This window comes from Piliocolobus tephrosceles, chromosome 4, assembly GCF_002776525.5.
Source record: "Piliocolobus tephrosceles isolate RC106 chromosome 4, ASM277652v3, whole genome shotgun sequence".
NCBI classification, from domain to species: Eukaryota; Metazoa; Chordata; class Mammalia; order Primates; family Cercopithecidae; genus Piliocolobus; species Piliocolobus tephrosceles.
In genome coordinates, this window is record NC_045437.1 from 35,051,614 (window position 1) to 35,067,093 (window position 15,480).

The 15,480-nt window shown below is 43.3% G+C and overlaps 1 protein-coding gene across 2 annotated transcripts in view; it reads right to left on the minus strand.

Moving 5' to 3' along the window:
- UGT3A2 (UDP glycosyltransferase family 3 member A2) overlaps nt 1-11,354 on the minus strand; it is a 30,333-nt gene extending 18,979 nt beyond the window's left edge. Inside the window, exons 1-3 of one of the 2 annotated variants that reach the window (XM_023216580.2) lie at nt 11,293-11,354; nt 10,766-10,954; nt 8,332-8,433 (exon numbers count right to left, since the gene is read on the minus strand). In XM_023216580.2, the coding sequence (XP_023072348.2) occupies nt 8,332-8,433; nt 10,766-10,859 (196 nt within the window). In that variant the 5' untranslated portion in view covers nt 10,860-10,954; nt 11,293-11,354. Of the gene's footprint in view, nt 1-8,331; nt 8,434-10,765; nt 10,969-11,292 lie in introns of those variants that run through there. The other variant, XM_023216581.2, reaches the window with a different exon arrangement.
- Nucleotides 11,355-15,480: the final 4,126 nt, after the last annotated feature.

The window sequence follows — 15,480 nt, forward strand, 5'->3', positions numbered from 1 at the left end:
TCCTAGGCCACATGCAGCTGGTGGGCCACCAGTTGGACAAGCTTGCCTTATAAGAACTCTTGTAATTACATTGGACTCACCTGGGTAATCCATGATAATCTCCATCTCAAAATCCTTATATTAATCATATCTGCAAAGATCCTTTTGCCATGTAAAATAGCACACTCATAATTACAGGAATTTGAACGTATATATCTTTGCGGGGCGGGGGGAGTGGCATTATTTGCCCACCGCAGTGTGTTCTCTAGATCCCAGACATTCATATACATCCCCCATGGAATGAAAATGTATTCATCCTGTCCCAACATCCCCCAGAGTCTCAAACAATTATATCATCAATTCAAAGTGAAAAACCTCATCTAAAGCTCATCAGCTCAGATTCCCAAATTACATCATCCAAATAATCTTCATCAAGTATGGGTGAGAGTCTGGGTGTAATCCATTCAGTGAAAAATTGCTCTCCTTCTGTGGATCTATGAAACTAGGAAAAAATGACCTGCTCCCCAAAACCAAGAGTGGGACAGGCATAGGATACCAGTTATAGACATTATTCTAATGGGGGCAAAAAGGAAGTTAAAAAAAAAAATGAGGTGCCAGTCCCAAGACGTTTGACTACAACTGGGCAAACAAAATTAGGTTTTAAGGACTGGTAATAATCCTGTGGTTTGGTTCAGCCTTCTGAGCTAGAAGCTCTGCCATCTGGGCTCATTGCTTCACCTTCAGAGTTATCCTTTGTTTTTCATGAAGCGTTGCATGTGGTTACAGCTGAGTGGTTTGTCAGTTTAATTCCTACTTGCAGATTGGGGAGCTCAACAGCCCTCCTTCCTGTCATATTCTCCTCATACCTTTTAATCCAAATTGGCAGTACTTCTAAAGGTGTAAAATTCTTGGGTACCGGGAGGCTGAGGCAGGAGAATTGCTTAAACCCGGGAGGCGGAGGTTGCAGTGAGCTAAGATCATGCCATGATACTCCAGCCTGGGCGACAACAGCGAGACTTAGTCTCAAAAAAAAAAAATTCTTGGGTACCTTGTGACCCTCCTGGGTATGTCATAGGAATTCATTCCACTGGACAAGAAGTTGCTCCACAGATTTGTTTTGTTCTGTTTTTGTTTTTGTTTTTGATTTTTAGACAGAGTCTTGTTCTGTCACCCAGGCTGGAGTGCAGTGGCACAATCTCGGCTCACTGCAACCTCTGCCTCCCAGGTTCAAACAATTCACGTGCCTCGGCCCTCTTTGTAGCTGGAAATACAGGCACGAGCCACCGTGCCTGGTTGATTTTTGTATTTTAGTAGAGACAGGGTTGCACCATGTTGGCCAGGTTGGTCTGGAACTCCTGACCTCAGGTGATCCGCCTGACCTCCCAATGTGCTGGGATTATAGGTGTGAGTCACCGTGCCCGGCCTAGGATCCACTGCCTTTTAGAACAGCAAGACCACCAGCTAGTGTCTAGATGTTCACCTCATCATCCTTTTAATATGTTGCCTCTGTAATGTGGACCATTAAAATCTTTTATCTGGCTGGCTGGCTTGTAGGAATACCCTGTCAATTATTTTACTCATTTACTTCTTTTCCTTTATCCTCAACTCAGTGTGCTTCCTCTGTACCTTGCTGATCTAAGTAGCACTAATATTTTACTTCTATTCCTTTTCCTTTTTATTTCAACCTGTTTCTTTTGAACAAGAATAAATATCCTTTCAGGGTCATTTTCTCATTCCTTTTCACCAGGTCTGTGAGATAGTCATGAGCCTCTATTTATGTTTATTTACAGAAATTGATATTTTATTTGATTTGTAGACTAGTCATTACCTTGTCCTACCCATCTTTTCCTTTGTTTGATTCATTTCCTTTTCCTTTGTTTCATTTCCTTTCATATCCTAGGATTACAGGCATGAGCCACCATGCCCAGTCTCCACATATATTTATAAGAGTTTCATCCACATATCATTATGAGATAGTTTCATCTTGATTGGTGGCTTTTGCCATTATGGGTGAAGGAATCCATGAGACAGACACCTAATTGCAGGACAGTTCTCAGGGTGGCCTTGGGCTGACCTTGTTTTCCTCTCTGCTTGTCACTTGTAGTTATCAAGAATAACTGTAGAATGAGCTGGGAATGTAACACTCTGAGATAGAGAGGCACTGAGTGGAATAGCCCAGGCTTTGTTACAGTCTCCACTAGAAACAGTTAGCTTAGCACATCATGTTTCTGCAGGGTATAAAACCCGAGGTGGTCTGCACTTCATGGTCCTTTATCTGCATTGCAAGTGGGGCATGTACAGTTGAGACTCCATTCATCCCAGGCACCTTTCTGAGCCTTGGAGGACCAGCTCACAGTGAATTTCCTGAATTTCACAGTGAATTTCCTGAAGTGAATAGGCTAAGAATTTCCAAAACCATAAAGTGCTCGTTTTCTGTCTCATAGTTATTTTCTCAATTTATCTTTCCTCTCACATTTTACTATAGACAGTAAGAACACTTGAACATCTATATTTCTACAAAAAGTCTGTGTATGATGATTTATAGTCTCTAAGACAATACAGATTTTCTCTATTATGTTCCTTTCTTCCTTCTGAGTCATCACTAGCAGAGTTCTTAGAATTCCCAGTCTACTCACAGTCTGTTCAAAGCAATCTAGGCTTTCTCTCTTATGCTCTTGAATAGTCTTCTAGTCACTGTGTATAATCTAATTGTGATTCCAGATATTGATGGGTTGGAGCAGTAGTACATGTGAGTATTAGAAACCTTTGCTTCTTCAGTGCCTTTGATGTCATTTATTAAAGTTGCAAATAAATAAACAGTATGGGAAAGTGTTTCCAAATAAGGAGTTAATAATTGGCTCAAATGTTTCAATTCATTAAATTGGGCATCTGATCAGAAATAATAACCCAATCATGTATTTCCTTGTTTGCAGACCTTCAGCCAAGCTCTACGGATGAAATGAAAAATGGGAATTCTATTTCAAAGCTTCAGAGACATCCATGGTGAGGGAATTATTAAAAGAAACTCTAGACTCCTAATCCTATGAAAAAACAGAAAGGATCCACACATTCCTTGAATTGTTTATAGATTTTGCTGTGCGTATATTTGTTAAAGAGTAAAAGCTCTGTAGCTTTCAGTAGTTTCTCTCTCTCTCTCTTTTTTTTTTTTTTTTTTCTCAGACTGGGTCTCACTTTATTGGCCAGGCTGGAACGCAGTGGTGTGATAATAGCTCATTGCAGCTTCGGCCTCCAAGGCTCACACAATCCTCCTTCCTCAGCTTCCCACGTAGCGGGGACCACAGGAGCATGCCACCATGCCCAGCTAATGTTTTATTTTTATTTTTAGTAGAGATGAAGTCTCACTGTGTTGCCCAGGCTGGTTTTAACTCCTGGGCTCAAGTGATCCTCCTGTCTCAGCCTCCCAAAGTGCTGGGATTACAAATGTGAGCCACTATACCCGGTCAGTAGTTTCTCAAAGTTTATTGGAAATGCCAGCATTAATTTTTCATCTAAATTTTAATTTAAATCAATTGAATTTAGTTACAGTTTTTGAAATGAAGAAATAATTGTCTTAAAATGAAAATACTACAACTATTTAATCAGATATCCAGTTTAGGCAGATACAAAGGCAGTGAAGAATATGAAAACAAATGTAAAAGATACTAAAATGGTTTTAAGTGGGGACTCAGAAAGATATTTGTATACCAGTGTTCATAGCAGCATTGTTCACAATAGTCAAAAAGTGGAAAAAACCGAAATGTCCATCAATGGATTAATGGATAAACAAAATGTGATGTATCTATAACATTGAATATCCAGCCATATAAAAGGTCTAACACACGTTAAATATGAATGAACCTTGAAGATATTATGCTAAGTAAAGCAAGCCAGACACAAAAGGACAAATATTGTATTATTTCACCTATACGCTGTACCCAGAATAGTCAAATTAATAGAGAAATAAAATAGAATATGGTTATCAGGGGCTGAAGGTAGAGAGCAATGGGGAGTTGTTGGAGGCCGAGAGAGGGTCGAGATCAACTCAGTATACCACTGGAGACTATATAAGTAAACAGCAAACTGTTTCTCATAATCGCAGAATGTTGGCAAACTGACAAACTGCTTCTGCCACCCAGAAGGAATGCTGAGGGCAGTCACGCCCCAAGTACAGTGTTTCTTGTGATTAGGCAAATCTGAAGCCTGTTAGTAATAATATGAACCTGTGATCAATCAAGCAGCTGACCAATCGTTACCTCCTCCTCCACGCTTTCTACTCAATAAATACAAAGTGTTGTGGAAGCTCAGCAGCTGCCTTTGCTCACTAGAAGTGGAGCGCTCTTTTCTTCTTCCCCTGGCCCCCTTCTTTATAACAGTTTCTTTTGTTTTAGGTTTTCATCTCTATGGTTGTCCTCCTTCATTCAGTCTCGTAATGACAGTCTCAAGTAGTAAGAGTAATGTCCCTCGTAGTGACAGTAACAAGTAGTAATTGTGGCAGTCTGCCACAAGTGGCGCCTGAACAGGAATAAATAGGGACATTCAGGGACAAACAGAGACCTGAAGAGACCTGCAGAGACAAATAGAAATAAGTAGGGATAAATAGAAATAAATAGAGACAAATAGAGATATGTGGGGAAAGACAGGGTCTAGCAGGAACTAACAGGGACCACAGGGACAAATAGGGATAAAGACTAGCAGAGACTAGCAGAAACTTGCAGGAACAGATAGGGACACATAGGGTCCTATAGGGACTCGAGCAAGGAAAGTCTGCTGGAGCAGAAAAAAACTAAAGCCCAGAAAAAAATAAAACCAATCAGATGAACGAGAAATCCCGTTACAAGTCTGCTGGCAGCAACATAAGGTCAGTGCCCTAGAGGTACAAAGAACGGGAAGTTTTTGAATCAAAATAACATGGGGAAGAATTTGGTTATTTCTTTTCTCTCTTTTGTTTGGAGTTTAGTACGTACCATCTTTTTGTTATTATTTCAGGGTTTGAGAGAATTTTTTGCCCCACCTACAGCACCTATTGAGGGTGGTGAACAGGAGAGGGAGGATGAAAATTGGCTTGTACTGTCTTCTGTGGCTACAGAAAGGCTAATTTTAGCTTTGGCTTTCATGGATTGTAAATATGTGCTGGCACCTGTGAGATGTGCAGAGGACTTGGGAGGTTTTCTCGGAGCTTAAGATGTGGGAACTGAGCACGAGAAGGATAAGCCTCAGATTTGCTTTCTCTGTGTCTTCTGTTAATCAGAAAGAGCCTGTTTCTCGTTGGCGGTGGAAAGTGTTACCCCGCAGCAATTAACCAAAAGAGGCAGAAACGGAGTGCAGCTTGTGGAGCAGATGCTTCAGCAACAGCATGCCTCCTGGCTAAGCTACAAAATCCTTTGCTTTTGTTTTGGTAGATTTACTAATGTGGGGACCAGGGTATGTTTCTGTTCTCACAAAACATGAACAAACCATGTGGGTGCTCCCCAGGTGTGTGCGACCATGGAATGGGAGACTGGGGGGACCCATGGATTCCAAACACAGGCCTGGTTCCCCCAGTACAAGCCATGAGCCAGTTGAATCTGAATGTGAAGATGGAACAAGGACTGACTGGAGTCACACTCACATCAACTCCATGACATGCAGACAGATCAAGAAAACCACACAGGAAGCTGAGAATCTGTTAGAGCATCAAGGTCAGGCAAAAGCCCCTGACTCCATGTTTGTGGCCATGCTGGCCATGGTTTCCTGTGCATCTGTAAGATCAGCTGGACCACCAACTGGCAACTGAGGGCTGCACAGACTGTAATTGCCTTTCTCAATTAAAAACAAAAAGGGAGAAATGTTGGAGGCCAAAAGAGTGAGGACTGTGATCAACTCAGTATACCACTGGAGACGATATGAGTAAACAGCAAACTGTTTCTCATAATCGCAGAATGTTGGCAAACTGACAAACTGCATCTGCCACCCAGAAGGAATGCTGAGGGCAGTCACACCCCAGTTGCAGTGTTTCTTGTGATTAGGCAAATCTGAAGCCTGTTAGTAATAATATGAACCTGTGATCAATCAAGCAGCTGACCAATCGTTACCTCCTCCTCCCTGTTCATTGTACCCGATAAATAAGAAGGGTTATGGAAGTTCAGCAGTTGCCTTTGCTCACTAGAAGCAGGGAGCTCTTTTCTTCTTCCCCTGGCCACTTTCTTTATAACAGTTTCTTTTAAGTTTTCATTTCTACGTTCGTCCTCCTTGGTTCAGTCTCGTAATGATGGTCTCAAGCAGTAACAGTAACAACTGTCATAGTGATGGTCTCAAGAAGTAAGAGTGGCTGTCAGTCACAGGGAGTCACTGTTTAATAAGTAGAGTTCCACTTCGTGATGATGACAAACTTCTGAAAAGGGATGGTAATAGTGGTTCTACAACAATGTGAATGTCCTTAAAGCCTCTAAACGGTACATTTGAAAATGGGGCCAGGTGCAGTGGCTCACTCCTGTAATCCTAGCACTTTGAAGGCCAAGGCAGGCAGATCACCTGAGGTCAGGGGTATTCAAGACCAGCCTGGCAAACATGGCGAAACCCTGTCTCTACTAAAAATACAAAAAAATTAGCCAGGCGTGGTGCCGCACACCTAATGGCGCCTGCCTGTAGTCCTAGTTACTTGGGAGGCTAAGGTACAAGAATCACTTGAACCTAGGTGATGGAGGCTGCAGTGAGCCAAGATTGTGTCACTGCCCTCCAACCTGGGAGACAGAGCGAGACTCTGACTCAATTAAAACAAAATGGCTAAAATGGTAGATTATATGTTATATATATTTCACCACAATGAAATTTTAAAATTTAAATGAAAAAATGTAGATTAAAAAATGGTTTTGGCTGGGCGCAGTGGTTCACACCTGTAATCCCAGCACTTTGGGATGCCAAAGCAGCAGGATTACTTAAGGTCAGGAGTTCGAGACCAGCCTGGTCAACATGATGAAACCCTGTATCTACTAAAAATACAAAAATTAGCCGGGCATGGTGGCACACGCCTGTAATCTCAGCTACTTAGGAGGCTGAGGCAGGAGAATTGCTTGAGCCCGAGAGATGGAAGTTGCAGTGAGCCAAGGTCATGCCACTGTACTGCAGCCTGGCCAACAGAGCAAGACTCTGTCTCAAAAAAAAAAAAAAATGGTTTTAGAAATCTGAACAATAACAAAGCCTGATGTTACCTTCAAAGGCTAAAAATATCTCAGAATTTTCTTCCTCAAAGATGCTTGCTTTTGATTTTTTTTCTTTTTTTAAATTATAGCTTCAGGAGGTGCATGTCCAGGTGTGTTGCCTGGGTGTATTACATGATGCTGGGGTTTGGGCTTTTCCCGGAGCAACACTTTCATATTGAGCAATTTAGAGCATAAAGTCCTAATCCACCCAACTCTGTTATCAAGCAAGTCTGTTAAGTTCTCAGGATTTCTGTTTCAGAGGAGTTCATAAGATGTATGAGCTTCATTTTGGCTAAAATTCTTTGGATTCAATGACTCCATTAAGAACATCTGAAATCACTACGCACAAACTTGTGGGCAGCCACTTATTTTTCAAGAATGCAAAACCATCTCAGTCATAGACTCCTAACTTAGCTGCATAAATAAGGGGCTCCCTGCGAGAGCTTACTTACATTCCGATATCATAAAAAGAGGAAAAGTAATCTATAAAAAGAAAAGTGATTCTTACATGTAAGAAGTGTTAAATAAGGCTGAATATTTCTGTTCTATCTATATACAGAGAGTCTTTGAGATGGAGCCTCACTCTGTTGCCCAGGCTCTAGTGCAGTGGTGCATTCCCAGCTTACTGCAACCTCTGCCTTCTGGCTCAAGCAATCCTCCACCCTCAGCCTCCCAAGTAGCTGGAATTACAAGTGGGTGCCACTACATCAAGTTAATTTTTGTATTTTTTGTAGAGACAAAAATACTGTGTTGCTCAGGCTGGTCTCAAACTACTGGGCTCAAGTGATCCACCTGTCTCAGCTTCCTAAAGTGCTGGGATTACAGGTGTGAGCCACCTTGCCCAACCCTGTTTAATATATTTTTAAGCCATCTTATTAAGTAGTATTTGTTAAAATAACCCATAATAATGAGTGGATGGTTGCTTGGGATGGAGTAGAGGTCAAGTAAGGGGAAAAGAAATATGGGAGTATGGAGTGTCAAGTCCTGGTAATTAGAGCCTAAGAAGCTTTTTGGCACTTTATACACACACACACACACACACACACACACACAAGCTTTTCATCTTTCCAATTGAATTAGAATTTTAAAAAAAGTTTTACTAAGCCTTTCTATGCAAACAATATTTTGCTCTTTGCTTGGAGTAGAAGAAATCAAGAAAAGTGAGAAAAGATACCTGGCATAAAAGGACCTCTTTTGTGGTTAAGCATGGTGATATTATGACCGTGATCTTGAAGAATCTGAGAAACCCGGTCCATCAGTAGATAATGGCTTCCACCTAGGAACAATGCACAATTTCAGTTCTGGAATGATGAGAACACCGTGTCCAAAGTCGATAGTGATCAATCCAGGAGAGGAAAGGTAGGGGAACAGGAAGTGGGTAGTGAGTGGAGGAAGATGAGTTTTGCCAGTCTCCTCATGTCCCTCTGGGTAACCCAGCCCACTTACCCAGAGCATGACCACCCAAATGTTTACCTGTGGCTCTGGTCCGTGAGAGATTGCCTCTTGTGAATCACAGTATCCATGTCCGTGTAATGAGTTACTATGTGCTTAGGCCATGGGAGTTCCTCATCCTGAGGTACATGTACATTTTAACCAAGGCCTTATGGAGACACAGAGTCCAAAAGAAATCACAGGATTGGTGGAAATACAGGTATGGTGTTGTACATATGAGTGTGAATAGTTCCTAAAAAACAATGAGAACTGTTTCTGGGATCCTGCTCTTTGGACATTTATGCTGCTGTAGGAGATAGAAACCTTAAGAGATCTGTCCAAGAAATCATCACTGAAAGGGAAAGAATAAGGGAACACTACTTAGAATCCAAATCTTTAAGATTCTAATGTATTTAGAAAGGATGTACTTAATTTAGGCCAAACAATGATTAAGTTCTAATTAAGACATTTGAGGACAAATGTGGGGCCCTTGGGGTGGGCCTGCTGGATCCTGGTTGCCCAACAGACTAGGGAATCACTGATTCCAGAAAAATCCTACCATCCTAAGGAAAGAGAAGCTTGATCCTCAAAAGAGGTACAAGTTCTATGAAATCAATGTCTCCTCAGTGTTCTAATGTTCTAATACACAGCCTTTGCTTGAATCTAAGGTTCTCAGCAGCAGAGAAAGGAAGATCAGAAGAGAAGGTAATGTAATGGTAAATACCAAAAGTTTGGGGGTGGAGGTGGAAGGGAGTAGAGAAGTAGTGTGCAGCTCTCTGCATGACTCAGTTTACTTATACCCAGACTTGAATAGTCTAGAGCAACAAGCGATGTATAAAGTACAAATCTGCAACAGATCTTGCTCACATTTTAATCCATGTAAGAACAGGGAGCCAGGAAGAAGGGGTCCCCACAGAAACAGCTGTTAGGGGTGGATCTTGGGGAGTCAGTTGACTTTCTGGGGCAAAAATCAGGATTCCAGCACCTCAGAAACGACACCAACTCCTTCTTGGAGCCTGAGGAAGGAGGACGGTGTACTTTTAAGAAGTTAAGAAGCTCTGTTGCTTCACTGAGACTAACACTCAGAAAGGGGATGGGGGGAGTCTTCGAATGGACTTGCACTGTTTCTTAAACAGTGATTTCTGAAAATCCCCAGTGAAAAGGGCTTCAGAATGGGAGTTGTGGTGAGCGTGGTCCTGCAGTAAGAAAACCCTGAGTTAATTCCTCATGGGACATCAGGGAGGCCACATGTGCTCTTAAGGAAGGCATCTCGCTCCCCATCCCTCAGTTGCCCTCTCAGGAAATCAAAATGGGCACTAAATTAGATGATCTCTGGTTTCTCCCAGTTCTAGGAGCCCTGATTCTCCGCGATAAAAGGAATCCATTAGAACCCACTATGGGTTGAAATAAAGTCTTGGGGAAGCTCGATCCTGGGATGATCCCTTTATGTTCATATATGCTTCTCTTTTGTCTCCTATTCCCTTTGGGGTAAAAGTAAAAGAAGTAAAACTGAGACCCAAAATGCTGAATTAACAGTTCCATGAATCCCTCAGAAACGGTCAGCGGCACAGGTAAAAGGAAGGAGGCTCCAAAAGATCCGAATGACCTGGGTCCTCTCCTTAGCCCTGGGCAGTTCTCCAGGTTTCCCGTGGAGGAAAACACTCCACTGGCCTTGCAGCCATGAAATTACCTGCCTGCGCTACCCTGGCTCCGGAGGCAGCTTCACAACATCCTGCCCTGAGGAACGCCTTTCCCTGGTCTCCAAGGGCTGAAAACGCTCACCACCGTTTCTACTGGAAACTACTGCGCACCCCCGCCCCATGGAGCTTAGGGTGAGCCTCTGAAAGTCCCACTGCGCTCTGGAGAAGGCAGCCCAGGGTCTCAAACTCCGGGATGAGTCTCAAATTTCTGGCCCCAACCCAGCGGGATGGGGAGCGCGTCCTGAAGAAAAGAGAGAAACAGAGAGTCTCTTTTCTCCAAAACTATCTTCCCCACCTCAGCAGTAGAGGCCCCTCTCTGCCCCACAGCTGGATGGGCTTCTCCCTCCTCCAGCCGGGTCCGCAAACCCAGCCTGGAAAATCGCCTGGATGACTCTGATCAAGCGCCGTTCTCTGGAGCCCTTGCAGTGCGGGTATCCGGGACGCGCCTGTCTGGGAATTCTCCGGCCAAGCACTCACCTACTGTAGATATTGTCAGGATTTTGGCAGCCTGTGAGAACAGGACCCCAGGGAGAAGGAAGCCCACTAGAAGCAGCACCCGCTGCCCAGCCATGCTCACTTCCACAGAAGCCGCAGACCTCAGCCTGGGCTGCGCGCCCTGCTCCTGGCTAAGGGACCCTGTGCACCTCAGTGCTCCAAAGGCACCGGCTGTGGGAAGAGGTAGAAGTGAGGATCCTGCCAGTCTTCTCTTCTGTCCATCCCCTCTTGCCCTCTGCACCTCCTCCCTCGTGCTCCATTGGATAATCTATCCTTGCTCTACCGAACTACCAGCAGTCAGTAGGAGGGGCTGGCGAGTCCATCCTTAACCCTGCTCTGTCCGTGGGATCACAGCCCTCCTACCTGGAAAATCCTTACTGTAAGCCAGGAATGGCAGGGACCTCAGTAAATCGCTCTGATGAACGCTCGATCTCCATGGGACCCATCTGTCTTCTGCCAAGGCTGTGTGAATTTACCCACTCTAGTTCCCTTCTAACTGCTTCCACTACCTCATACTGCCAGCCCCGTGATCTGTTTCCTGAGAGACTTGCTTAAAATCTTGAGCTGATGTTCCAAGCCCAAGACCTCCCTGGAAGGGGATCCTCAAGGGAAATCAATCTACCATCCCTGGAATCTACCTCTTAGTGTCTCTTTAGAAGGTAACATTCCTGAAGAGAGGCTAGAGTCCTACCTCTGGAAGTCCAGGTCTGTCCCTGGAGGACTGAAATTCAAAAGCTGAGACTATCATTCCGAATGAGTATCCTGAAATAGGACTGGTGAATCTTTCCATAATTTCCAAGAGCACATGCTGAAGACAGGTTGTAATTCTACCTCCGTGCAACGTCAGCCCCAGTGAGGGCAGGGATCACTAGGTCCAGTAGTCCCCTTTACACTCTCTATCCTCAAACTAAGACTTCCTTTAGGAAAGGCTTTCAGTGCAACTCTAAACAAGCAGAGGAATCCTTGGTTGCAGTGGGTCCTTGAATTCTGCTTGTACTGTTCCTGCCTTCTTCAGTCTATAGGTGTTATTTTTCTCATTGGAATGTAAAGCATTACATTCCTATGCATTTGTGCATCCCTCACCTAGCCATACCTACTGTGGAGGAAGAGAGAAGAGAGGAGAGAGAGAAGTGTGGGAAGGGCCAGGTTTACCAGACATCACAAGGCTCCAGTTCGTCTTAATCTTGTACTTTTCATAATGCATTAGCAAAATAAAGGATTTGTTATCAAACTCCAAGATTTTCATTTATTCAACAATTATATTGATAGCTTTTATTTATTTATTTTTTTTTTATTTTTATTTTTTTTTATTTTGAGACAAAATCTCACTTGTCACCCAGGCTAGAGTCCAGTGGTGCAATCTCAGCTTACTGCAATCTCTGCCTCTCAAGTTCAAGTAATTCTCCTGTCTCAGCCTCCTGAGTAGCTGGGATTACAGGCGCCTACCACCACACTCGGCTGATTTTTGTATTTTTTAGTAGAGACGGGGTTTCACCATGTTGGCCAGGCTGGTCTTGAACTCCTGACCTCACAAGATCCACCCCCCCCCTTGGCCTCCCAAAGTGCTGGGATTACAGGCATGAGCCACCACACCTGGCTGATAGCTATTTATTATGCCAGGCATTGTTCTGCCAGGCAAACTGATACTAAACACACTAAGAAATAAAATATATAGTACATTAATGGCAAATGTTACTAAGAAAAATCAAATGCAAAGAGATATGAAGAGTCAGGTATCAGATTCGTTAACGTTTTAAATAGCATGATTCCAATGGACTCTAAAACATTATAGGAGTATGAGAGATATTTGAACCCAAATTTTGATTGTATTAAGTAGTTATTGTTGCTTTGGAGAAGAGTTCTATGTAATTGTGGTTATAAACATCTTATAAAGAAATTCTGGCCAGGTGCAGTGGTTCACGCCTGTAACCCCAGCACTTTGGTAGGTGAGGTGGGCAGAACATGAGGTCAGGAGTTCAAGGCCAGCCTGGCCAACATAATGAAACCCCGTCTCTACTAAAACTGCAAAAATTAGCCCGGCATGGTGGTGCATGCCTGTGGCCCCAGCTGCCCGGGAGGCTGAGGTGGGATAATTGCTTGAACCCGGGAGTTGGAGGTTGCAGTGAGCCAAGATCGCACCATTGTACTCCAGCTCAGGACACAGTGAGACTTTGTCAAAAAAGAAGGAAGAGAGGGAAGTAAAGGAAGGGAGAGAAGGGAAAGAAGGGAGGGAAGGGAAAGAAGGGAAGAAAGGAGGAAAGGAAGGAAGGAAGGAAGGAAGGAAGGAAGGAAGGAAGGAAGGAAGGAAGGAAGGAAGGAAGGAAATTGGCTCTTAAGGTACATTCTGAAACATTTACAGATTCAGTCTTATGATTTCTTAGATTTGCTTCAAAATAATAGGTTGTGGGGGTAAACAAGGTTAAATGTGGGTGGCAGCATAAGAAAAGAGAATTTGCCAGGAGTTAGTAATCAATGAAGCTAAATCCTGGGCATAAAGAAGCTCTAGTTTTGTGAATGTTTGAAATTTTTCATTAAGATGTTTTTATAGTTCTTCCACTATAATTCTATTTTTCCTTGGTGTTTTAGCAACTTTTCCTCTATACCCCTAAGGCTACTCATTAAATGCATATATATGAATAATTGTAGTTTCAGGTATTATACCTTCCAGGGAAACAGTCGGTCCTCATTTTATAATGAGGACCTATTTTGTCTCTGGTAATACTTTTCACCTAAAGTCTATTTTGTTTGCCATTACTACTAACCATTCAGATTTCATTTTCCACTGTGTGAAAAGATTTATCTTTTCCTATCCTTTCATGTTCAACCCTCCTGTTTCCTCATATTTTAGGTGTGTCTCTTGAAACAGCAATCAGCTTGACATTTTCATTCAAGTCTGTCAATCTTGTATTTCAGTCCGAATGCATGTGTTTAAATCTACCAGGTTGCTATTTCTCCCATTTATTCTGTTACATTTTCTCTACTTTTTGGCTTTCTTTGAAGACTTGATTATTTTAGGCCAATAATTCACTTCAATTAACTTGGAGCGGGGGGTGCTGCTCCATCTCACTGGACTCAGACAAACTGATAACCCATTCACAGTGAACCTGCTTCCTATGTACAATATTTCCCGACTCATTAGGTCTCCATAAAGGCTTGCAGCAGAAGTTGAGGAGATAGCTTTGCTACAATCTGGTGTCTTCTTTTCTACTTATGGGAAGCTATGGGTTCTGTGGGTGTTATGTGATCTTCTTGTTTATGTTTATCTTACATGCACCATTTAATTACATGCAGATTGTGGAGGCCCCAGAAGGGGAAACTTCCTATGGTGTACTCTCTTTACTCCATCCCAATACCAACCTATGCATTTTCTAAACCTTAATGCCAGTCAAAAGCAAAGAGTGGTACAGGCACCACAAAGGAACAGTACACATGAATACCCAGATTAATTCTAGCACCTATTAGTAAAGCCTAAAGTCTCCATTCTCCTGTACATGTGGAGACATTTTGATGTGGATACATACCTCCTACTCATTAGTACAAAATCCTTTGCCCAGAGAACGTCAGAACCATACAGACTGAAAAGAGAGTCCATTTGCAAATTACATTTTCTACAGAACCCAAATAAAGTGGGTTTCACCCTTTTTATACGACTTAAGGTTTAGTGCCAACTGGTTTGTAGCGACACACAGTCCTGTCTGTGCTTGCTGTCCTTGGAACCACAGCTACAATTGCATTCCACCTTCTCATCTACATGGATCTGGGGATCCATGATTGAAATCATCTGCTCTGGCTGATTGTCTTGTGGTCCCCATCACACTTAGAAAGTGCTAACTGAAGGCTGGGCGCAGTGGCTCACACCTATAACCTCAACACTTTGGGAGACCGAGGTGGGCAGATCACCTGAGGTCAGGAGTTGGAGACCAGCCTGGCCAACATAATGAAACCCCGTCTCTACTAAAAATACAAAAAAATTAGCCAGACATGGTGGTGGGTACTTGTAATCCCAGCTACTCAGGAGGCTGAGGCAGGAGAATCACTTGAACCTGGGAGGTGGAGGTTACAGTGAGCCGAGATCGTGCCACTTGCACTCCAGCCTGGGCAACAGACTGAGACTCCATCTCAATTAAAAAAAAAGAAAGAAAGAAAAAGGAAAGTCATTGAGGCAAACTCAGTGGTTCCTCAGATCCAGCCAGAGTCTGTAACCAGGAAACAGAAGTGTTTCTTTATCAGCCCGCCCATGATTGCTTGCTGCTTAAGTGCATGAATATAGGTCAAGACTAAATAACAAAACATTCTGGTTCAACAGGTCAAGCATTCTGGAGGATTTGGGGCCACTTTTCCCATTCTTCAGACCCTACAGGTTGACTAACCCTCCACCCACTTCCCGCTGCCTTCATCCTGACCAGTGCCAGTGCAGACTTGCCCCATTCCCCGATAGCCGTGAGTAGCCAGATGACAGAATTCTGGGCAACTAGGACAGAAATCTCTTGGCCAATCGTTTAGTGAGGTTGTGGATAGATGATGTTGTAAACTTTTACTTTTCAGGAAATCTGGAAACCTACAGTCTCCATGCCTGATCAGCAAAGAAGGAGTTCTCTGTGGGCACCAGAGACAGGGACCCAATGTGGAGGCCTGCAAGCGTGTGTCTGGCCCTGAACTCTCAAGCATAGGGCAGGGTTCCTGAGCATTGAAGAGAA